At 45.0% G+C, this 24,728-nt stretch overlaps 1 protein-coding gene across 4 annotated transcripts in view; it reads right to left on the reverse strand.

Annotated features, from left to right (window-relative positions):
- SAMD4B (sterile alpha motif domain containing 4B) overlaps positions 1–24,728 on the reverse strand; it is an 870,829-nt gene that overhangs the window by 692,099 nt on the left and 154,002 nt on the right. For all 4 annotated transcript variants that reach the window (XM_069206928.1, XM_069206927.1, XM_069206926.1 and 1 more), the window contains exons 3-4: positions 23,927–24,403; positions 3,240–3,473 (exon numbers count right to left, since the gene is read on the reverse strand). In XM_069206928.1, the coding sequence (XP_069063029.1) occupies positions 3,240–3,473; positions 23,927–24,403 (711 nt within the window). The remainder of the gene's footprint in view (positions 1–3,239; positions 3,474–23,926; positions 24,404–24,728) is intronic.

Here is a 24,728-nt window from a genome sequence, read left to right on the forward strand (position 1 = left end):
AGTGATGGAGGACTAAGGCTGCTTTCCCTGCTGCACCCCTCCGGAGGAAGAGGCAGAGTGCTGCTGGGTGGCACCTCTTGTGCGTACTCTACCCCTGCCCCTGAAGGATCAGAAAGGAAGAGTTCCTGCAGATTGCTGTCCTGCCGCATGGAGCCTGCCACAAAAGGAAGCGCCACAACCAAATCCTCTAAAGCTCCTAAATGACTTCAAAGCAGAGGATGTGGCTGCTTGCAGACCCAAGGATCTCGCCGTGGCTCTACTCTCTTTAAATCGTTCTAAAGCAGAGTCAGCTTTTGGTCCATAAGGTTTGTCTCCATCAAATGGCAGGTCCAGGAGAGTAGTCTGAACATCAGGGGAGAACCCTGACCATCGCAGCCAGGCCTGCCATCTCGTCGCTATGGACGTGCCCATAGCCCTGGCCACCGAGTCCGTGGTGTCCAGCCCAGATTGAATCACATGGGTCGCCACCGCCTGAGGGTCCGACAAAAGGTTCAACACCTCCTGTGACAATCCCGGGTGGCCCTTAGCCTCATCAATAAGGGCATAAATGTAACGACCTAAAATGCAAGTAGCATTAGTAGATTTTAAAGCCATGCTGCACGAAGAGAAGGATTTTTAAGCTGCCTGGTCCATTCTCTTAGACTCCCTGTCCGCTGGAGCCCCGGGAAACGAACCAGGAGCAGAACGGGAGGAGCACGACGCTTGGACAACCAAACTCTCCGGAGTTGGGTGCTTGGTCAAACAGTCCAGATCACCTGGGGCCACACAATAGCGTCTCGCCACCACCCTGTTCACGGCAGCCGAAGTCCCTGGCTTCTTCCAAACTTCTTTAATAGGGTCCAAAAGAGCCTCATTGAAAGGAAGAAGGGGTTCCGCCATAGCTGATGCCGGATGCAGCACTTCGGTCAGGAGGTTGGTCTTCACCTCCGCAGCAGGAAGTGGAAGGTCCAAAAAGTCTGCTGCTTTCCTCACTACAGCATGAAAAGAAGCAGCCTCCTCTGTATACTCCCCCGGAGAAGCCAGGTCCCATTCGGGGAAGTGTCTAGGCTGCTTGCAGTATCCAAGCCTTTCAGGTCCCCTGAAGGCTCCATGATTTCTCCTTCCTCCAAGTGCTGCCTCTCATATTCTTGTTCTTCCAGCAGCCTTAGCGCCAACCTCCTGGAGCGGAGCCTGGACTCGAGCCCCGGCGTCGATAAGGCGCCACCCGACGCCGAAGAGCTGACGCCGACCCTCTGAGCCATCCGGTGCGGGATCCCCCGGCGCCATAGGCAATTTCAAGGTCGACTGGATCTGTGGTGAATCCAAAGGCGTGGGGACGGTGGACGTCGTCACCAGTCTTCTGGGCGACGCCAAAGGCATTGGCGCCGAAGCGGTACTTCCAGAAGGAAGGAAGGGCATAAAGGGTGTCTGCTTGTAAGGAGCCGGAGCACCCAAGTCAAAGGCCAAAGGACCTGACGGACCCACATGCCCTCCACAGGCGGCAAAAATATTAAACATAGCATTCAGAAATGCTGTGGGGTCCGTGCCCGGTGCCGGGAAAGCAGGATAACCTTGAGGAACCGGCGCCGGAGGTGAAGCCGATAACGGCCCAGGAATCTCCTGCTCCGGAGAAGCCCTCAGCTCTTGATGCGGATCCACTTCATACACCGACAGTGGAGACGTCAGAGAAGCTGGAGTCGTTGGAGGCGTGACAGTCAGGCTGATCTCCCACATCGGTCGGCGGCGAGCTGATGGCGACCTCGGACGGGAGATCTCTGCTCAATCGGCACCCTCAAGTGAGCCATGTTGACGTCAAGAATCCCGATGGCACTGATGAGTCTTCAAGGATCTTGAAGAAGACTATGATGATGCTTCTCTTTCCTCTTCTTAGAACGAACAAGAAACAACTTAGCCTCCCGTTCTTTCAGGGCCTTAGGATTCATGCGTTGGCATATACCGCATGACTCTACTTCATGGTCGGAACTAAGGCACCACAAGCAATTCTCATGTGGGTCCGTGACCGACATGCGACCGCCACACTGTTTACAGCGTTTAAAACCAGACTTCCTCGGTTGCAACATAGTTACAGAGTGAAACTGTAGCTCCCTGGTAGTCTCGAAGAAAAAACGTTACTCGAAGGCATGGAAAAAAGGGAACTGACGTCTGCACGTCGACGCAGGCTTCTTATTGCCTGGATGACGTCATACGGCGTTACGTGGAGTCAGGCAATTGTGACGTCATCGTCGACATGCAGAGCTAGAAGAAAATTTCCGTCGAGGGCTGGCGCGTGGGGAAAATTCTTTAGGTGAGGAATGCACAGGTAGTTGTATCCATCAGAAAACATATGCAAAGTACCTTGAGGAAAAATATCCTTTAAGTAAGACCCTACACTCAAGTCTCCTACAGAGAGGCATTAAAAATTAACCAATACCCAGTGTAAGATTATCACAATAAAATCTTTAAAGGCTTGCAGCCCTGGATGCACCTGCATTCTGACAGCACCAGGCATTTGTTAATGAATCCAAAGGAATCATTTTATTCAATTTTTTTTGTTTTTTTAAACCACCGACTCACCAAAAACAAAAAAGGAAAAAAAAAAAAAACACAACTACTATTGCATTGAATGGCCTCATATCCAATCCCATTGCCAATGACTTACAAAGACCTGACTAATATTTTAAGGTACCTCTGAAGCAACTGGCACAGCAGTACAAAGACTTCAAATGTTTACTAAAGCCTCACATCTTACCACATCTTCCGCTGCCCCCATTAGACAGTCATATAGCAATCTATGTTTAACATATCATAACGTCTTAGCACTTAGTGTGAATGCATCCCATTCTGGACCTTCACCATTTTATTACCCTGCCATCATACAATGCTAACAAAAAAAAACAAAAAAATGTCACCGCTCCTTGTATGACTGCATGTGATATCAGAGGGCACACTGAAACTAATGGAATGTCCCCATAGTCCTTAAAACCATAGACTGATCCATCAGAAACTTAATACGTTGTAGGGTGTTATACACCACTATATGAAAAGACCCTAAAAGTAAACTTCAGGCACTCACATCTCATACCACCGCTCTTAAAAAGGAAGAGCCCTACAATAGGATTGCAACAGCTGACCTTTATTTTACCGGTCACACATTCCTGACACAAGACTACCCTCCACCCACACCACAGGATGTTACACCTACTGCCATAACATGTTCCACCTGAAAAACTGGACATTTTAAGACCAAAGCAGGCTCTCACCTCTCATGCCACTTCCTTCCTCTTGAAATGTATTGCGACCTTGTTCATCAGTCTGCTCACTGCCAGATGATGCCACGCTGCTCTGAGGGGATAAGGGTGCATGGTCGGAGGAAATAAAAGCAGATCTGGCACCCAGCTCATCTGCTCCCATCCAGTCACTGGAGACCTGCTGACTCGTGGGGATCAGTGACATGGAGCGCTTCAGTGGGCTGGGGTGGATTTGGCAGGAAAGAACTGGAACAAGAGATGGTAAAGTGTCAAAATTAGCTCAGATCAGGGTCAAACAGAAGATACAGTACTAGTTAGCCATTTCATAGTCTAAAAACACCTTTAAATCAACTGTGCTTATTTTTGTCATTTCTCACCTTACACCCCCAATTGTCTCCCCCTCCTCCAGAAAACCAAATCGCAACGTTAATGATTTTTGATAGTCTTTACCAAGATGCTCAAATTCCTCCCTACTCACTGCTCATTTTTTATAGCACCGAATCTCCAAAAGAAAAGCAGAAATATATATTCTGCGTATTCAAATAATCCTGGTGGGATTAACAGGGTAAAGGAGATCACCTCGTCCTGCACCCGGGAACATGGGCTCCCCTACCCCCCCCCCCTCCCCCCCCCCCACCCCTCCCCCCAACCCCACCTCACCAACCCCCCCCCCACCCCTCCCCCCAACCCCCCCTCCCCACCCCCCCACCCCCCAACCTCCCCCCACCCCCCCACCCCCCAACCTCCCCCCTCCCCCCTCCCCCCAACCTCCCCCCTCACCCCTCCCCCCACCCCTCATCCCCCCAAACTCCCCCCTCCCCCCCAACCTCATCCCCCCAACCTCCCCCCTCACCCCTCCCCCCACCCCTCACCCCCCCAACCTCCCCCCTCACCCCAACCCCCCCACCCCCATCGTGGATGGAAGGGGAATCCCTTTCCCTTCCACCCCCAACCCCAACCCCAACCCCAACCCCCCCCCCCCCCAACCCCATCGCGCGCTGACAATCACAGAAGGGCCTCCTGGGCTTCCAGCGCGACCGAAAGAAATGCAAAGGGGGGCAAATTTATTTTAGGCCATTTCTGCCCCCCCCCCCCCCCCCCCCTCCTATCGGCCTATTGTTATTAGGCCAATCTGCCCCCAGGGGGGCATAAACCTCCAGGTGCCAGGGCAAAAAAAAATTGTTTTTTTTTTTTGTGTGTTTTTAGAGATGGGGCGCGACCCATTAGGCAAGGGTCGCTCCGCTTGGGGGCGGCAAATTGTATTTAGACCATTGGGGGCAGATCAGACGATTTTAGGTGAATCTGCCCCCAAGGGGGCAGAAACCACTAGGCACCGGGGATTTTTTTTTGCGCCAATGTCACGCAAGGGGAGTGACCCAGTAGGCAACGGTCGCTCCTGGGCGGGTTGGGGGGCAAATTTATTTTAGGCCATTTTCACTCTTTATATTTCAGCAAATGAATTGATGTATACCCGGTATAGAATGAAAAAGCACTGCAGGGTGCAGCTCATTTATTGGCTCCGGGTAACTAGGGTTCTTGATGAACCTACAAGCCCTATATATCCCCGCAACCAGAAGAGTCCAGCAGACGTAACGGTTTATTGCTTTAAAAAATCTGACATTGCAGAAAAAAGTTAGAGAGTAAAACGTAAAGAAAAATTGCTGTTTTTTCACCTCAATTTCAATATTTTTTTTTCTGTTATTTTCTGTAGGAAACCCTTGTAGGATCTACACAAATGACCCCTTGCTGACTTCAGAATTTTGTCTACTTTTCAGAAATGTTTAGGTTTCTGGGATCCAGCATTGGTTTCACGCCCATTTCTGTCACTGACTGGAAGGAGGCTGAAAGCACAAAAAAAATATCGTAAAAATGGGGTATGTCCCAGTAAAATGCCAAATTTGTGCTGAAAAAATGGGTTTTCTCATTCAAGTCTGTCTGTTCCTGAAAGCTGGGAAGCTGGTGATTGTAGCACCGCAAACTCTTTGTTGATGCCATTTTCAGGGAAAAAAACACAAGCCTTCTTCTGCAGCCCCTTTTTCCAATTTTTTGAAAAAAACGAAATTTTCACTGTATTTTGGCTAATTTCTTGGCCTCCTCAGGGGAACCCACAAAGTCTGGGTACCTCTAGAATCCCTAGGATGTTGGAAAAAAAGGACGCAATTTTGGCTTGGCTAGCTTATGTGGACAAAAAGTTATGAGGGCCTAAGCGCGAACTGCCCCACATAGCCAAAAAAAAGGCCTGGCACAGGAGGGGGAAAAGGCCTGGCAGCGAAGGGGTTAAGGCTGTCCGAACTTGTATTTATGGATCATTAATGAAAAGCCTTTATTATTAGGATGCGCAGTCTAAATAAATCTAAATTGGGACTGCACGGACAGTAATTCCAGTTTAAAAAATAAAAAAAAGTTTGCTACGTTTCAGATGTAAATATTTGCAGTAGCTTGAAAGCAAGATTGCTTTAAAAAAGAAATGTTCACAAAAAATGCAATTAGGAGAAAAATGATTGTTAAATTCCTGTGAAGGTTTGGGTACCATTTCTTTGAAGCTTCACTTAGTAAAATATGTTGATGTATGATAGTATTTCCAGAGTACGTTCATAATGGAAAACCAGGGTATGCAGTTTCAAGATGAACATGGGAAACATGAAAATAAACAAGCATTGGCAAAGCCAATAGGTCTGACATTGGTGGTCAGTCTTGGTTTTGTTAATGCATATCTTATTTTGACATGGCTTTTATAAAACTTTATTGTTGTTGGAGCTGATGGGCCATCACCTCTGAACAAATATTGGCCCAAAAAAATTTTTGGCCTCAAAAACCACACATTGCCACAGTAGTTCCTGGAACTAAACACAACTATTGTGTGCCAATATACTCCTTGTGAAAGAGCAGATGGCTATCACTCACAGTGAAGGCAGCAGACAGATAGAAAAAAAGATATAATTTTAATACGAACGAAAAAGCCTTGGTTAACTCAAGACCTAATTAGGGGCTCAATTCTTAAAGAAAGTCATGAAAGTGTACCTGGGGTAGATGGTCCTCACATTAGTGCAGACATATTTCATGAATTCACAAGGACTTACACAAGTAGACTACGAAATTGTAGTCATAGAAAATATTTGTGAACTGTATTGCAGCACAAGCAAATATGCATGTGTAGATTTGCTCATGTGAAAATCTGTTGGGCGTTTACAAGCTAACTTTCCCTTTTACTTCTGCCCTTGTGAGAAGCTAATATTCAAGCCCAATTATAGAATTAGCCCTGCACATTCACAGTGGCTATTACTGGAGCTCTTATATAATGAGATTGCTGCCATAATTTGTCTCCGCACTACAAGGTACCAAAGGGACAAGCAGATTTTTTGTTTTTTGTTTTGTTTTAACAAGCACATTTATGAAGCAACTTGCCACACTGACAAGTGGATATTTCATTAAATTCCACACCCCTGAAGTACAACAAAATAATCTCAAGATACCTCTCACAGGAGGAGGGTGGGTTGCATGTGAACCTATGAAAAAAACAATATTAGAGAACTACAGTTATAGGTAACTAATTTTCTTCTCCATGAATTGGACCAGATTCCCATGCTTGAATCAGAATAGTTAGCAGTAATGATTAGTCAACAATAAAAGCATGATAACATAGCAGACGGTGGGAAAGAAAGTATCAAAGGCTCACCTGATTGGAACAGGCGTCACAACACTGCTTGTCCCAGAGCTGCATTAGTCTAATCAGCTGCATCCAGGCAATAATGTTAAGTAACCTTGTGCCTGCTGGACCATGTTGCTGCATGGAAGATGTGTTGGATGGGCTCACCAGCGCAAGCAGTTGTGGAAGCTGAAACAGCTCTGGTGAAACAGGCCTTGACTTTGCATTGGTCTTTCCACTTGTCACAAAATTGGGATGCAATCTATCTGGCAATGATCTGTTTAAAAAATGTGAAACTCTTTCTTAGGTCTCCATAGGTCACAAATAAATATGAGTCCTTTGTGAACAGAATTTGAGACATGATTTGACATCTAAAGAACGTAATGACTTCTCTGCAACAGTTTGAGGATCTGGGAAGAATGCAGTATCATTGGTTCTTTTCAAGTGGAAGTCTGAAGGGACCTTCGGTAAAAACTTAGGATTGATCCACTGCCTGACCTGAATTGAAAGAGGGGTTCTTTTACGGTGAATGCCTGAAAGTCGCTCACTGGCCTAAGTGCTATGAGAAGTGCTGTCTTCCAAGTGAGCTATTTTAATTCTACTATGTGAAAGGGCACAAAAAGGTGTTTAATGAGCTGCTCTAGCCCAACATTGAGGAGCCACAATGGAGGTGTCGCCATCATCCAGTTATAATAGGATTATTCGAGAGACAGTTAGACCTTCAGAATGGGTGACATCCCCCACCCTCCCCCTCCCCTTACCCATTCAACCAAAACCATAACAAATGTTCAGGGTCGAACTGATCAGTATCGTTAGATCCAGGGACAATCCCAGGTGTAGCTGCAAGAACGATGCATGATAGGCTGGTGTGATCTTTTTTTATTCAATAATTCATGTTGAAATTCTTCCCACAGGCTTACAGTGCTAACAGACAACATGTGTTTCGTCCCTTTACAGAATGCAAGCCTAGGGCATTTTCAAGGCATCCAAGCATTCAAAACAAATGATGAATAAAATGTAGTTGGGAGGGGCACGGATATGGCCCTACCCCTGTATTGCTACATGCACTACGTGCAAGGTGAACAGTGGTGCAGGGTAAGGGCAATGAAATATACTATGGACCATTGGCCTCTGCTTCCATTTTACATTGGCTCACGACTCCATTTTGTCGCGTCTGGCACTGTGCGTAAAGCACTGTTCGGTGTTTTTCCACAAGCTTCTGCAAGCTGCAGGGTGGAGTGTTTTTCAGCTCAACTTCGCTCCATCTGCCTGGTACAGAGGGCGCCATTTATATTCCACGAGCTATCAGTTAGAACAAAACCCTGTACTCAAGGAGGAATGCAAGCTTCACCTTGGAGCCCTCTTCTGGGTACCTGGCCCGTTCCGAGGAGACATCTCGAAGGGTGAACAAGGTACCGCTGATAACACAATCTGTAAAGGAGGGGGTCTTTTTCTAGAAAAAAAAGACTCCTGGGCATTAGTAAATACTATAAAGGACAGGAGCCCTGATGGACTGGTTTAGGAACTCTCTTCTGGGTTGGACGCAACGCCAGAAGGACTGATTGTCCCGAACGAGACTCCCTGCACCAGTCAATTTGGTTTCCCCGGCTTGGTGTGCGGCGGAGGGATGCAGAATCTCTTTTCAGTGAAGCCTTTCAATTTATAAGCATGGTGTGTGTGTGTGTGTGTGTGTGTGTGTGTGTAAAATACGCACGTATTCTTGCAGTTATTTTCATGTTATTTTTCATGATATCACAGAGTGTTTATATTCTCGCAGTTATTTTCATGTTATTTTTCATGATGTTAGTGTGGTCAGTTTTGCTATACAAGAACTTGCTGCATAAATAAACTTGATTATTCTATTTACTAAGGTGTATGAGAGCGATTGATTCACATTGTGTCCTAAACTATCCTGAAGTGCGTAGTTCTGGTATTATGATAAGTGAAGCGACAACCCCATAGGCACAGTTTTCTTAATGCAGTCTACAACAATCTCAGGAAAGTAGTCAAAAATCTCTCCCCCTCCCACCCTCCGTATCTTTGATGTGAATGCCAAGCTAGCGTTGCAGTCTTTGCTTCAGTCGTCGAAGGGACGGCAGAGACTGCAGAGCCAGTGCTTGCCCTTGTGTGACAACTTGTGGTGGCAGTTCTTGCAAAACTGAAATGGTGTCTTCTTTATCAGGCCCTTCTGGGAGCCCACAGGACTGGCATTCGCTAAAGTCTACTGGGGGGGGGGGGAAAGAGAATTATCACCTTTTGTGCCTGAATTCTCTTCCAGTGCCGTTCAGTCAGTGAAGTTAAACTGCTTCGGTGAACTTTGAAGAATTTCTCAAATTTCTCCTCAAAACTTCTTTCTTGTATTGGAGAGCCTTCAGCAAGCTTCGAGACTCGGCGGCGAAAAAAAAGATGGGAGAGCAAAGGTGGGAGCTTCTGGAGGAGGGAATAAACTGTCATAGGAAGCACCAAATGGGCAGATCCATCGATTCTCAGCAACAACAAAAAACAAAGTTAGGACTAAAGACAACAAAAAAGTTGGAGAATTCCGGACCCAGTAACTAAATGGTGGAAAAACACACAACATTTGAATCCAGAAAAGAGTCACACTGCAAAACATAAGTTTCCCAAATGTTTCTACCCATTAAGATTTCCCGTCAGGGAGTGGTGGGAATGGTGTTAGAATTTGAACAACAGGTGGAACCTTGCAACACCAGGCTGTCAGGCAAAGAGTGTTGTGAAAATAAAGCATGGTCGTCTGGAGCAGGGCAATGGAACCTGGCAATTTTTCAAATGACTGACGGGATGGAGCAAGGTTTAACCCATTCCCACAATAAGGTATCTGTCACTGCCTCTTTAAAAAAGGAGGAGGGGCTCAGAAGACTTTTGCACTGGTTAGAGGACTTCTGTCAAGATGTTTGTCTTAACCTCTATGGTGGGGAGTTGGAAGTTGAGGACCTCAGCCGCCCTAAGCATCACTACCAGGGCGTAGACAGCAGATACCTCCAAGGTAGGTTTCTACAATTTATTTTACCAGGATGGTTTCCCCTGGACCGCGAGCTTGACTGTCTTCCATTACCCTCCCGGTTTTCTCTGATTTGTAATCCTCTGGCTAGGATACTAATCGTATTTCTTATGGGGAGGGCACCAGGAAATCACTACAAAGTAGGCTCCCCTTCTGGGACATAAGGTCGGGTGCAAACTAGTTGTCCTGTCACACACCTAAGGACCAATCACAGTGTCCATTTTCCACACTGCCTCTTTAAGAACCACTGCTTCGCTCTTCCCGTTGACTTCTGGGTTGGCAGCCTGTGGGTAGGATCCCAGGTTGAACTGACGAGGAAAAATTTAAGTGTCGACTTTGTCCGGTTTACTCGTTTCTTTGCATTACTCCTACTTCCCCACCTGGGGTGCATTTAATTGGTTTACTGCTCATTGAGCGACAGAGACTGAGCTGTGTTTATTATGTTTGGCCACAATTGATTATATTTGTATACGCAGACCTCTCGCTTTTATTTATTCACACCTTGATACTTTTGACCTACACTATTTAGATCATGTACGGTGACCTTGGCGGGGGGCTGACATTTAAAGGGATTATCTTCAAAACGCTGGTGTTACTTGACTTCTATACTATGTTCATATTTGTCCCATCACCACTCTTTCACCAATAGTCCTGATTACGGCACATTTTTTCTTTTAATACTGTACTTACCGGCTGACATGTCCACCTAGTGTCCCGGGGTAGAGACAGTGATGCAGCACCATGTTGCATTTTAAACACTGCAAATGTGCACCATAATTTATTTTAACACTGACAGGGCCAGCATAATGGCGGGGGTGCACGAGGCCTAATTATGAATAGGATCTCACTTTGATTCCTTCACGTCAATCTTCAAATCTGAGGTTTTACCTTGATAAAATGGCATATACTATTTAGCAAAATTATGTTGGTATACGATGACCTCGCCAGGGGCTGTCCTATGCGGGGATTACCTACACTGTACTGATGTTACCCGACTTCTATTTACTCTATGTCCATATTTGTTTCAATACTACCCTCCATTTGCTGTTTATCGGTAAGTGCAGTATCAAAGTGAAAATGTGCCATAATCGGAATAGACATGCATAGCTAGTGTCCCGTGTGAGTGATGCAGCGCCATATCACACTTTATAAGGTCTGTAGGAGACTGGCTCAGTTTACGTGTACACCTATGGTGTGGCACCCTATACGCAGTCAAGGCAACTCTTAGTGATAGTGCTTAGGTGTCCAGATAACAAATGCTCTCTAGGGGTAGCTGTGGTGAGCAGCTAAAGCTTATCCAGGAGGAGTGTAAAGCACTTGCAATACCACAATAGTCAGTCAGTAACAATTCACAACAAAGAACACCACCAGGTGTCGCAAAAATAAAGTATTCTTTATTACAACACTACGATTACTCTAACATTGGTATAATTCCACTTGGAAATATCTACACAACAAAATATACACTTAGTGACAAGCAGGAAAAGCAGAGGAATACTAGGAAAATGGTACAAGAATGGAGGTGTCCAACCAAGGTAAGTATGTTAGAATTCCAGGGGCTGGGGGAGTAGGGCATTACTAGAGGTAAGTACTAGAAATACGACAAGCGACTGGGTGCAGAGTGGTTATCGAGCAGGGTGTCCAAAAAGCTAACAGAGGACCGTCATGGTTGGATTTTTATGGAATCAGGACCCTTCGCAGTGGACCTCGTGGAAATCACTTGGCACAAAGAAGGTTGGAGTGCCCCCTTCATCCGTGGATATCCAGAAGACTGGTTATACACCATGGAGCCCAGGTGTATAGTAGTGAAATGGTGTCAGTCACCCTTGTTGAAGTCAATGGAAGCCTCATTCGTCCAGCTACTGTCAGGACCCATAAACCAGGCTGGTAGAACCCAAAGGTGGATTCTGGATGTGAAGAACCTGAAAAAAGAAGGGGGCAGTGTCCAGGCAGTGCAGGTAGGTAATGCCCAGCCTCTTGGAGGTGCAGTTCCTGCAGAACGGTGGAAGAAGTAGTCCAGCTGCGGAGTCTAGGGGATGCAGAAGATCCTTTGAGTCAGTCACGAGCTGTCCCATATCGCTGGATTGCAGGACAGTCATTGGTTGGCAGGGCCACCAACAAGCCTTGGAAAAGGCAAATAGTTGTTGCAAGTAAGATTGTAGGTTTTTGAGGGCCAGCAAGGTCCTACGGACTACCCTTGGAAGAGTCAGGGCAAGCCTTCAGCAGGGAAGAAAGCCAGCTGGACTCAGAAGAGCCCCCACAAGCGACCCACTGGCAGCAGGTACAGGGAAGCCTCAGCAGCACAATAAAATAGGGGTCCCACGTTGCAGGAGCTGCACAGTGGAATCTGATTTTGACTTGCAGAGTGCTGTAGGCTGGCGCTTCTTGGAGCATGAATTTCTCCTGGAGAAGAGAAAACAAGCCTTGGCAAGAGCAACAGTCACAATGCACAGGGTTTTTTTTTCCCAGTGGCTGCAATTCTCCCAAGTTGGTCAGAAGACAAGGGGGACCCAGAGAGGGCCACAGAAAAACCACCTGCAAGCAGAGCCTTTTTGTTGTCCATGGGACAGCAAAATCCACCAGCCGGTCGTTGTCTTGAGGTGCCTGCGGATGCAGGGGATTGACTCCTTCACTCCAAGGGAGATTCTTTCTTGCTTCCTGGTGCAAACAGAGTCCCTATGACCCAGGAGGATGCAAAGCAGAAATCTTGCAGGAGCTTGAGAAACAATATTGCAGTTCCAAAAGAAGACCAGCATCGGATCCGGAGGCCAGGATCAGAAGATGTCTTGCAGAGAGTTCCTTGTAGAGTCTTGCTCGACGAACCTGAAGACCCCACCCTCGGGGGAGCTTTTAAGTAACCCTAAAACGGGGTTGTTGTGTAGTGACTCACCTATCAGAGGGGGTCAGGGACGTCCTCTACCTGCCCTGACCAGTCAGATGCTCCCAAGGGCCTCTGCCTACCTTGCTTCCAAGACGGCAGAATCAATCGGCCACCTGGCAGAGCTCTGTGCACCTCACTAGGGGAGGAGCTGAATGGGGGGTGGTCAGTCCCTTGTCCTTTGTGTGGTTTTGCACCATAGTGGGATCTGGGGATTCCTGAACTGGTGCCAACCGGATTATGCAAGAAGGGCACCAAATGTGCCCTTCAAAGCAGTTTGGTGGCACTCAGAGGCCACCCCAGCTAAGAGACACCTATTTCAAAGGGAGAGGTGGTCACACCTCTCTCTTGCATGAATTAATTTGTTCTGCCTTCCTCTGCTTGAGTCAAGCTCATCAGCATGAGGGCAGAACAGTGTCTGTGGTTGGCAGGAGCACAGGCTGGCAGCCAGACCCCGCAAGACTGTACACAGAGAACCGGGGGAGCCTCCAAGGAACGCAGCCCTCCCACCCCCAAAAAAAAAACCAGTACATGGAATCATGCAATTAGCAGTGGAATCGGTGTAGCTGCATGATTACAACACGTTTGATACCAAACATGCCTAGGTTCAGGGAAGCTATTATGTAGCTGAACCACTCGTGTTGACCAGTGTCCACTCCATACCTTAAGATGGCTTCCCCAAACTTACAAAGCCCAGATAATGGAGAATGGAATTTGTAGAGGTACACTGCTCATGCAGGGGTACACTCACACTTAGGGACATAGACCATGCTTTGGGCTGAAGGGCCAACCAGAGGGGTGACTAATAGTGTCCAAGGGTGCAGTGACTGCGATATAAGGCAAGCCTTATATCAGAAGTAAAAGGTGCATTCACCATTTCATGCAGGCTGTAATGGCAGGCCTGAAGACACTTTGCATGGGACCCCATGGGAGGTATAATACACCTGTGGTCTACCAATGCCCTGAGTACCCAAGTATCATATACTAGGGACTCACATGGGTGCACCAGTATGCAAATTGTGTGTGTAAAGGTTTACCAACAGCCAAATTTAGAGGTGAGCGGGCAGACACTGGGGTCCTGTTTAGCAGGATCCCAGTGTACTACAGCCTAAACACACCGACACCAGGCACAAAAGTGGGGGTAACTAGGTCAGTAAGATGCTACTTTCCTACAGGTTCCATGATGTCTAGTATTACCGCTTGACTTACATCCTATTTTAAATGTCAGCACCCAATACAATATTTTTCTTCATGACCAGATCCTTTTATTATGGCACAATCTTACTCTATCCTTGTGCTAATTGTTTTTGAAAGATTGGCGATACACACCGCTATGTAGTTTTGTGCGGGTAGGTCTGTGGCTTACTGTTTGGAGATTCCAGGTGTAACCAACATCATATTTTTCTCCAAGAAGACTTGTTGAGCTTGGACTGTCATCTCTTTTCACCTAGCTTACAGAAGTAACTTGATGTTATAATTTTTAGCTGCTTTACATATCCATTTCCTATCTGCCTGCTTATGACATCTATTAACATGTACATTGCAGTTTTGCAGCAGCTCAACGGCTCGTAAATTCCCAAGGGGCCTTTTCCTTACCTTAGGAGGGTAAGAATTCCTCTTCACATGCTACTTCATAAGTAGTAACATTATTTTAGCATGAGTTTGAAGGGTGTTTTTCACAAGTATTATTCACTAACAAAGTGTATGCATGTGGACACCAATTTGGAGTGCCACAAGTCGTGTTTAGTGACTGTGCTAAACCGTTTGCATGTCCGTTTTTGTGTTTTATTCCAGGTCACCCCAATTAGGGAATCTACAAACTAGTTTAAGTTACACTTGCATGATATATTAACACAAAGAGTATACTTACTCACCTAATAGTGAGGACTATGTGTTAATTTATTTCTATTGGTCCTGAACAACGGCTGCTCGATTGATATGGATGCAAAATGTGTAAAACAGGTCCGACCAGTATAATGTAACATTTGTATGCACAGCTTAGTTAGAGTGTGTAGAAACATTTTCCATGACCCCCACCTTCCGGTGTTTTTAACCTTGACATAGGCACCTAAGGATCTAATAAAGTACCTCTTAATCTGTCTATATCCAATTTTAATCACACACTCCAGTCCTTCACCATACCTAACTACAGGTTTTAGAATATTCCTGTAGGTGTCGTCATCGGCACTTTTCAAAAAAGATCTTTGGCAAAGAGCCCCGTCACATTGCAACGCCAGACGGACGAGGAGCAGGCCCTATGATGAAGCATGCCACCAATTAGTAAGCGAGGGCTCTTGCTTCTAAGCAATTAAGTACTTAAGTGACCTGGCAGTTCTCCCCTAATTGGGTGAGAGCAGAATTAAACACTTCTGAACAGTGTACTCTGCTGTTTTTACCTCCATGGCAGGTCCAGTTGTTGAGGCGGCTGAGTTTGAGAGGTATCAAGACCACTAGCCTCCTGTAGATCCTCGTACCAATTATCATCCTGGAAGAGCTGAGCTAACTCACTCATCATTGTCCATCTCTGTCCCAAAAAGGGAATTTAAAGTGTGTTTCACTTAAGGGGGTGGCAAATATAGTGGGGGGAAGAGGCACCTTGGGTGAATATCTGGCATGACTTTACTCTACTTCAGGCCAATGCTGCAGAGGACTATTGGGACCTCCTCCAGCATTGATGGAGTCTGTATCAGCATCAAAAATCCCAGAGACAGAAGGTCAGGGTTCCAGAAGCAGGACTTGGAAGTGGAGCTGGAGGCAAGATGGGAGTGGAGGGTCTAAAAGGTGTCCGGGACAAACCCGCCAGTGGTAATCAAGATGTAAAGCCTCTGGACTCATTGGGACCCAAAGAAGGCCAGAGGGAGATGGTTAAGAATCCAAAAGAGCTGGAACATGGCTGCGCAGAACTCTTAGTTTTGTTGTGGCGTGTCTGAAGGCTTTGGAAACATGAGTTCTGCTGAAACTAACTGTGGGATTGACACTGAAGTAGGCTTACTTTAGTAGTAGCATCAAGAAGTGCAGCCCACCCCTTCTCGAGCAAAGGAGAGGGGTACAAGAGAGCAGAATCCCGCTTCCCTTTCTCATGATGCTTCTCAGACTTCAGCTGATTTTGACAACAACAAAGATATACCTCTCTTGCAGCTTCAATGACTGAGATCTATTATGAGATCAAACTTGTGACAAGGAATACAAATCTGTAGCAGTTCCAGCAAGGAGTGTTTTTGTGCTTGCGACGTAGAGCTTAGACTGCGGTCCTTGATGACTTCCAGGTTTATCGACAGTCTCTGCAGGCCTTGGAATCATGGCTCAACCCCAAACACAACAGGCATACCTGGTGAGGATCTGAAAAAGACATCCATCCGTTTGCAACAGTCCCTTGAGACAGGGCTGGAGACCTTTTGTTTTTTGGGGGAGACATCTCTTGCATACTGGAAAAAAATTCAAGGAAGTGCGTCTAAGAGACACAAAGTCCTCATGTGGTGGCATAGAAAGAAAGGAACTTATGTCAGCGTAGGGCATCTATAAGGGCCACGCAAGTCATTTCTGGAGGGAAGATGCATCTGTGTGGAGCCTCACGGCATCACCTGACTACGCACCGAGGTACTACTGAAAAGTTTCCGGATCCAGTCTGAAAGCAGGGGAATATTCAAGAGGTGAGGAATATGTTGCTACAAGTCTCTTATCAGAAACTGTGTTTCCAACTTATCCTCAGATAACTATGGTTGTATCCACTGTGAGCAAACATCAACTTTACAATCTGCTGAATCACCAACTAAGCCTTACAACTCAAGCACACCATCATGTCTGGAAAGCAAGATTAATATTACAAGTGGTCGACTTAACAGTCTGGGCTTCAGATACAAAAAAAAGAAGAAAAAAAACTGCGGGAACATTCCCATCTCCCATCTCCCTAAACCAGACCCACCACTTTCTCTTGTAAAAATAGTAAACGTCATGATTTACTATGGGTTCACACCTGCTGCACAGATGTGAAACCCTGCTCCTCAAGCTACACTTTATACATGCATGAACCTTTCTGCACACCATCCATACATGACCCTTTGGAGTAATGGAGTCAATCTGGAATCCTACTACCTCAACTGCCTTCCCCATCACCCACCAACCTCCAACATTAGTAGAGCCAGCCTTTTATAGCTAGGTTTTCATTAAACAAATGCCCATTCACAGATGCAAAGTGTTTCCCTGAATGAATTTTACAACAAGGTGAAAGCTCAAAATTGAGCGAGGAACTTGAGGTCTAAATAGTTGAGATGTACTGAACACGGAGACCCAATTTAGTAGCCCGGCTTTTTTTTGGGAAAATGGGATGCCAGCGTATAAACTAAAGTGATTTAGGCTAAATTTGGAAAGTGTGAAATGAGTTCACTGGCACAATCCCCTCTAACAGCCCCTTCACTTTTCACATCTCTGCCTATTACTTTGATGCCCAGCACTGTGGGAAGGGTACAAAGCACATCATCATAATGTATATTTAAGCAGAGCAGTTAAGTTCCCACCAATGCATTCTGATTAAGTTAGAGGTGGAGTGGTAAGCTACTTGTACCCACAACATGGCGACCATGTGAACAGAACCACGCCATGGAAAGTTCCAAGGGGCACAACAATACTTGAATCTGTGGCTCCATCGGCACAAAAGAAGATTAACATAGCAAACAGGTGGACAATTCACAGACACAGCTTGAAAAGTACAGCAGTCTCTCCCCTCTGTATGAGACAGCTGAATTACCACTGACCTAAACATTTGTTACAGCTTGAAACTGGTGCCAAATCATGCTTGCTGATCCACTCCTTATATTCCCAATCACACCAAACATCTTACTTTGAATGAATTCCCCAACTAAACTAAACAGTCTACTTACCATATGCACATTTGTGCTTCTCTTCCAATCTCCTGCAATGCCCTCTTTAACCAGGGCACCTTGAATATGGAAAGTTTTGATGTAGCTTGTCATAAAGACTACATTTTATCATTCAGCTGGATCGATATTGCAATGGGCGACAAGACTGAGGACAGTGCCTGGACCATGTGTAGCACCAAAAGTCTGAGGGTCCCATTGGAGGTTCCCTGCAACGGGGCAGCTATTACTACCAACACTCCATAAAACATGCATCCATCAGGCAAGTATTGTCCCAGTTGTATATGTGAATAAAATATAGAATAAAACAGACCTATTGTGAGACTATCCTACATCATATTTACTTAAAATATAGGGTCAGAAAGGAGTGGTCAAATAAGTGGTTTTCACATACTGAAAAAGTCAAATGTTAGACAGTATACTAAAAACAATTACACTATCAACTTTGAAAGTTGTGCCGCAAAATAAGGCTGGCTGCCATCACTGGAGGAGGAAATTGTGCAATGTAAGACTTGAAAACATCGCACTGAGCTCCAGTAGCAGCAAACCAGATATTCACACTTGTGGTGAAAGGAGGCTATGAGTCCGGATGTGAAAATGAAAGCCTGAGGATTTGAGAAACATGGCAAAGAAAACAGTACTGGAGAGCGAGAAAAGAAAAATAAGAACTAGAGTCCAAGGAGAATAGTGGCCTCCAGACTGTGGACACAGTAAGAAAAAAAAAACATTCAAAGCTTCAAAATGAACATGGTGCTGAAATAGTGACAATAAAGAATCACTTTAAGTGGTCACAAGAAAACTATCACCTGTTTGATACCATAAATAGAAACCATGTATTACAACTACAACTAAAAATAAAATAAAAAACAAGCATTTGCAATGCAAAAGATCTTGCGTTCGCGAAAGATAAAGCTACTGGCGTAAATGCATAACTGGACTTTTTTGCCACATAGGCATTTACAATGCCAATAACTCTAACCTTCGCAAATGCAAGACCTATTGCATTGCAAGTGCTTGTTTAGCTTTTTTTTTTTTTTTTTGGTCGACGTATTTGTTGACTTCAACAAGGTGCATCCTGAAGGAGAAATGTACAAACAAACAAAGTTAAATCTGCAAAGCAAACTGTGTCCTACTTCTAAAAGTGACGAACTTTCAGATCACTGTATAAAAAAACAACGTCAAACGTGAATGCTGTGTCCGAATTTGTAAAAGTGGCAAACAGCTGTTTTTTTTTGTTTCAGAGTAGTGCTTTAATTGGAAAGGATTGCCCGCAAGCAGTCCCACTCACTTTAAAAGCCCAACCGCACACTCCATCTTGGCAGAGGATACGGGCATTCCTGTTCATCTTGTCCGGTGGTCCAGCTTCATAGACTGCAATGATTGGGAGAGCAGAGAGCAGCTAATGCATTATATTGGAAGGCAGAGAGCAGAAGCAGCCAGGAAGGATATCTGCCTTGGTTCAACACTAGACAGGAAGACCAGGAGGGTTAAAACAACCATAAGTGGGTGGGTCAGCTGAAAGCAGCACCGGGAAGGCTGAACTCAAGACAACATGGGCAAGTAACAACCAAAAAACTAAATAACTGAAATCAACCTTGTGCAACGTAATCTGAAAGCTATGTAAAGCACTAGAGAGCGATCCAGGTGGAACAAGTTGCGCAGCTTCCCGAAGCAGCCAGCATGATGAAGATGAAGCGCCAGCCATAAAGTGTGCAACGCTCTGATGTTAAAGAAATAATAAAATAGACCATCAAGGCAACAAATAAAGAAAAAGGTGGAATTATACAGTAGTTGGTCCCTGCTCTGAAAGAGAAAAAGGAGTGACAGAGGCAGAACTGACCACTTGTGAGCAAGGATCCTTAAAGTACACTGCAACCAACAAAAGAAATCGCTTTGTGTCATAAGAATACAAGAGGCCGTACGCTTACGCACAACATAAAAAATAGTGACTGACAAGAGTTAAGTGAAACCCTGATAAAGCTCTATGTCCAGTCACTAGAAAACTGCCTCACGAATGCTACAGTAACAAGCATTTGCAATGCAATAGGTCACACATTTGCTTGAGTTACAGCTATTGGCCCGGTAAACACATAAATGGACTTTTCCAGCCACATAATTTGGTCCTCTCTGCCACAAAATTCTAGTGGCCCTGCATTTAACTAAAGTGTAGGAAGCTGGCTCGGTCTATACGATACCAAAGTAAGATATAGTGCACCGACTCCAGTGGATCACCAGAGACTTCAAAGACTAAAGTAGATACTAATGCGCTTTTGTGGTAGTGTGTGGAACAGGTAACCTTATCAGAGAGTAATGCTAAGCATTTGTTGTACACATGCAGTCAAGACATAAGGCACACAATGACTAATTCCAATCCAATATTGTATTTATCAAAAAAATATATATATTGTTAGTTACTTTATTTCTAGAACCAAAAGGATCTTTGTTGCAGGCAAGTACAGTTTCGAGAATGTATCACTTTCAAGTATCAAATGCACTTTGTAATTCACAGCTAAAACAGTTTTCAGGTAAGTAATACTTTTCAAATATCAAAAATAGACAATGCAATTTTCATTGAAGGCAATGCAATCCAGTTTACAGATAAGAACTAGACTTACGGTACCAGGCTTCAGAGTTTAAGGTGTCCACAGGGCAGAGTTTAGGAAGATACCAAGAGTGCACCACCAGCAATGCAGGGCGGTTGCAAAGGTCAAAGTTGGTGTTGGGCGCCCAATGGAATCCTACGGAGAATGTGGGGCACTCGGAAGTTAACGGTGTGCAAGTAAGTACTCGCGGCCTATGGGAATGGGCCCTGGGGAGTTTAGATCAGCACCGGAGAGGGGGGGTGGGGGGAGTATGGGGCACAGGTCAGCACCAAACACACACCCTCAGCAGCACAGGGACAGCCAGGTGCAGGGTGCAAACACAGCATCGGAGGCCCAATGCTTTCCTATGAGGAACTCCGGGTTCACATAGAGGCTGCAGACTTGGTCCAGGGGGTCGGCTAAAGAAGAACAACTGCTAGACAGTTATGTTGAGGCTCCCCTTCATGTCGATGGACCATTGGCTGGGTTCTCCAAGACCAGAGGGCTGCCAGTGCAGGGGTACCTTCTGGATTCAGGCTGCAGGCATGGTAGCCAGGAGGTGTCAACCCATGGTGGACTCTAGGTCTGAATCGCCTGGGGCTCTCTCTGGTCAGGTGGGACATGGGCTATGGGTGCAGAGCGGGCAGTACTCGCGGATCCAGAGGGCTCTGGAGTCCTTGGAAGTTTCTTTGTGGACCGGGCCGCTGTCCTCGGGAGATCTGGTCTTTAGGGAAGGCAGGCTGTCCTCTGAGGGGGGTTTGTAGACGTCGTTGGTCCTGCAGGATGTTTTCTTGTCGTAGGGTTTTTGGTCACAGGGCCTTTGTACCACTGGTATCTTTTACAAGGGACTTAGCTGTGTGCCAGGGTGTGCCAATTGTGGAAGCAATGGTACAGTTTGGAGAAAGAACACAGGTGCTGGTGCCTGGTTAGCAGGATCCCAGCACATACTCAGTAAAGCTAGCACCAGATATCAGGCAAAAGGGGGTGGGGTGGGGGGGGGGGGGGGGATAACCATGCCAAAAGGGGTACTTTCCTGCATAAACCACTTCCATTTACCTTCTTCGTGTTTTCACTGTGTAATGCTCAGAAGAGCCCCTAGAGGATACCTTAATAAAAAAAAAGCATTTGCATGAAACATGATCATGTATGTAGCCATTTAGTCAGCCCTCTGAGGGCACCACAATAAAAACAGCAATTGGGAAAAAAACATGGTCATGTAACCATATAGTCAGGTCCAAGTGGGCACAACGACATGAAAACAGAACAGCAGAAAGTAATACAGTGTAATCATATGTAGCCCCTAGAGGGCGTAGTGCCTTACACATCGAGGCCTAGGAGCCCTACTGCAAAGAAGGCCCTTAAAATTCGAACTACTCACAGCTATAAAATAAAGGTTACAGCCATGAGAGAGCTTAAAAAGACATTGAATGGTGGGAGTGGTTACAACAACCTCGACCCCACCCCCAAACCTAGTGTGGGGACCCAGAAATCACTTAGACTAAAAGTGAGTGGTGCTGAACGTTTTGATGGTAGTCCTATTGTCCTAGGAACACCACTGGCTGAGTTATGGGCAAAAATGTTTTTTTTAAATGCCCAGCAAAGCATCACGGGGGAAACGGAGTTTCCCTGAGTGCAGCAAATATTGTAATATCTTGACAGTAATGCTCAGAAAAGCCCCTAGAGGACACCATATTTGAAATAGCATTTGTAAGAAACAAGGTCATGCAACCATATAGGCAGCCCCTAGAGGGCCTAACGAAATGAAAACAGATTGTCAGGAAGAAAAAAGAAGTATAATTATATATGTAGCCCCTAGAGGGTACTGCTGGGCTTATCTTTGCCACTAGGAGAACACAATCCTATTACTCACAGGATCAAAATAACAGCAACATCATCACACAAGTTAAAAGCAATAAGAGCACAGCCAATAACTATGTGACAAGACAACACCCTCAAGGACATGAGTGCCCACATTCTTTAAAGAATGAACAAAAGTAAGGATAGTTTCTAAGAGAGTAAGTTTAGAAACAAGGTTTTAAATTAAATGCCATATTCTAGTTATTTCATAAAGCATCAACATTCCACATGCTAGTCTGAGCAATTTGATTTAAAAACAAATAAGTCACAACTGTATTTTATTATTAAATTTGTACATACAGATTTAGACTAATCTAGATAGAAGCACAGTACATCATCCTCTCGAGCAATTAGAATCCAAAATACAAGTATTGATGGCCAGAATAGATTGGAAGCTCAGTTCTCCTAATGACTGAATGCGATCACTGTACAGTTTTAGAAGATCTAAGAATGGAAATTACTATTCCAGAATCTATCAACAGATAGGGGCATCACCTTGGCTATAGAGGTTTTGAATGATGGCTAGGTTGCCCTAAGGTAAGGCAAACACTGTCTGGGAAGGTCAGATGATGCACATCATATGCTATAGCCATAAAATAAGTTTCAACCCATGCATGATCAGGATTTACTGTTAAAGAAGGCTGATACTAAAATAGCAAAATGAAGTTCAATTTCTTAACATTTATTCTTGTTTCTGTCCCTTGTGCCTTAAACTCTAAACTAGAAATGGATATTCTGGGTAATGAAACCATGCATTGTTTAATTATTCACTGGAATACAGTGTTTAAGAGACTCCCTGCCCCCTTGCCGACACTTCAGATGGTGAGAACAGAGTGAACCCAGCAGTTCAGACAATTTCATGCTGCAAAACGAGAGGCACGGCTATACAAGTTTAGTCCTTAACTAATGCAATCTAGTTGAAATCTAGTTGAATCTATACCTTTCTACAATGTAGAAGCCATGTCACAGTCACACTCCAACAGCAAACACTGCCTGCAATTGTGGGATCCGATCCCACCTACTCCGTGTGCTGCACCTCAGGGCAAGAAGAGTATTAAACAATGTAGTGGCATGTAACAATATATTTTAATAATACCCAATATCAGTGAACAATATATTCTAATAGACTGGGCAGACTACCAACAGGAGTAAAACAAGCATTGGCAATGTCAATAGGTCTGGCTTTAAATGAATGTTAAAAAGTTATGTGAAGCATTAGAAATAAATAACACTGAAATTAATATATATTTGTGGCAAAGAGCCATAGAATAATATTAGTGTAGGTTACAAGGGTTAGGTGACTGTTGTAATATCAAGCCAGACCTAAAAACCTATACAGGTTAATAACTGCCCTCCTCCCCATATGTGCTGCTGCCAGAGAAAGTAACATCAAACTATTTATCTAAAACACTTTTACTGCATTACCATGTCATGTGTGTCCGTCCCTGAAAGTTAAATCTGCCATCTGGATAAATAAAATGATCACAGCTGCGTGGAGGGCAAGCAATTATTTGTGAAAGCACACAACTTCTCCCCAATCAAAACATGTAGTCCCGCCTCACAACATCTGGGCGTAGGCAAAGCTCCTTCAGGGATTCTCACTAAAATGTCTTGAAACAGCTGTGGTCAAACCAGACCGTAAGAATGACCTTGCAATAGACTCAAACTGCTTCGTTTTTAAATGCAGACAATGAAGAAGAAATAATGAAGCTTTTTTTAAGTAACAAAACATTTTGATGTCTTTGAGGACTTAAGTGTGCCAATAAAGTGCAGGACGTAAGTGTTGCATTGATAATTCTGGAAAGCGGATTCTAATATGCTCACAATACCTGAAAAACCTCACCTGCATTGGTGCTGCTGCCCACACTGTTGATGGTAGTTGGCACAGACATAGATGAATGAAATGACAAGTGTCCATTTTCCCGGGGAAGCTTTTCCTGCCAGCTGTGTACAGCCTCTCCAAGGCTGGTGTCACTTTGCCATTCGTCAGAACCTTGACGGGGGTGATAAATTGAGTCCGTTCTACTCCTGCTCTGACTCATGTAATTGCTGGACAGTCGTTCATCTAGGTGGTTGAGCCAGAGAGCCAAGGAGTTGCGGTCTTCTAAAGTGGTTGCAGGGTGGATTAGGGCATATGACAGCAGCTGCCGGCTTTCCTCTGTGAAGAGGTTGCTCTCGATGGAGTACCCAAGCACCTTCTGCAGCAGTTTCATGTACTCTGACTTGGCTTCTGTGTTTCCAGGCTGAAGCAATGGCAGGTGTGACAGTAGAAGGGAGATCACCTTTTCCTTCGATTCTTGCTGCCATTGACTTATTAGGGCTGTCAGGAAGAGAAACAAGCGTTTAAAAATAAATGAAAATTTAAAGCAGGCAGGCCTTGCAATATCAAAAGTACACAGGGAAAGAAAGGAGAAAATACATTTTTAGCAACAACAGACATTTAATTTTAAAATGAGTTTCAGTTTAATGCATTTTCATGTGAACTATCAATTGTTGTAAATAGAAAGATATACATCTTTGCAGTATGCTGTATTTTAACATTAGCTCTTGTTCCCGGGATCAGAGACTCCTACATCTGGGAAGCCTCTTTCGGTTTGGACTTCTATATCCCAGAACCAAGAGATCAACTTAAGAGAAATTAAAGT

The sequence above is a fragment of the Pleurodeles waltl genome, chromosome 9 (genome assembly GCF_031143425.1).
Source record: "Pleurodeles waltl isolate 20211129_DDA chromosome 9, aPleWal1.hap1.20221129, whole genome shotgun sequence".
NCBI lineage: Eukaryota > Metazoa > Chordata > Amphibia > Caudata > Salamandridae > Pleurodeles > Pleurodeles waltl.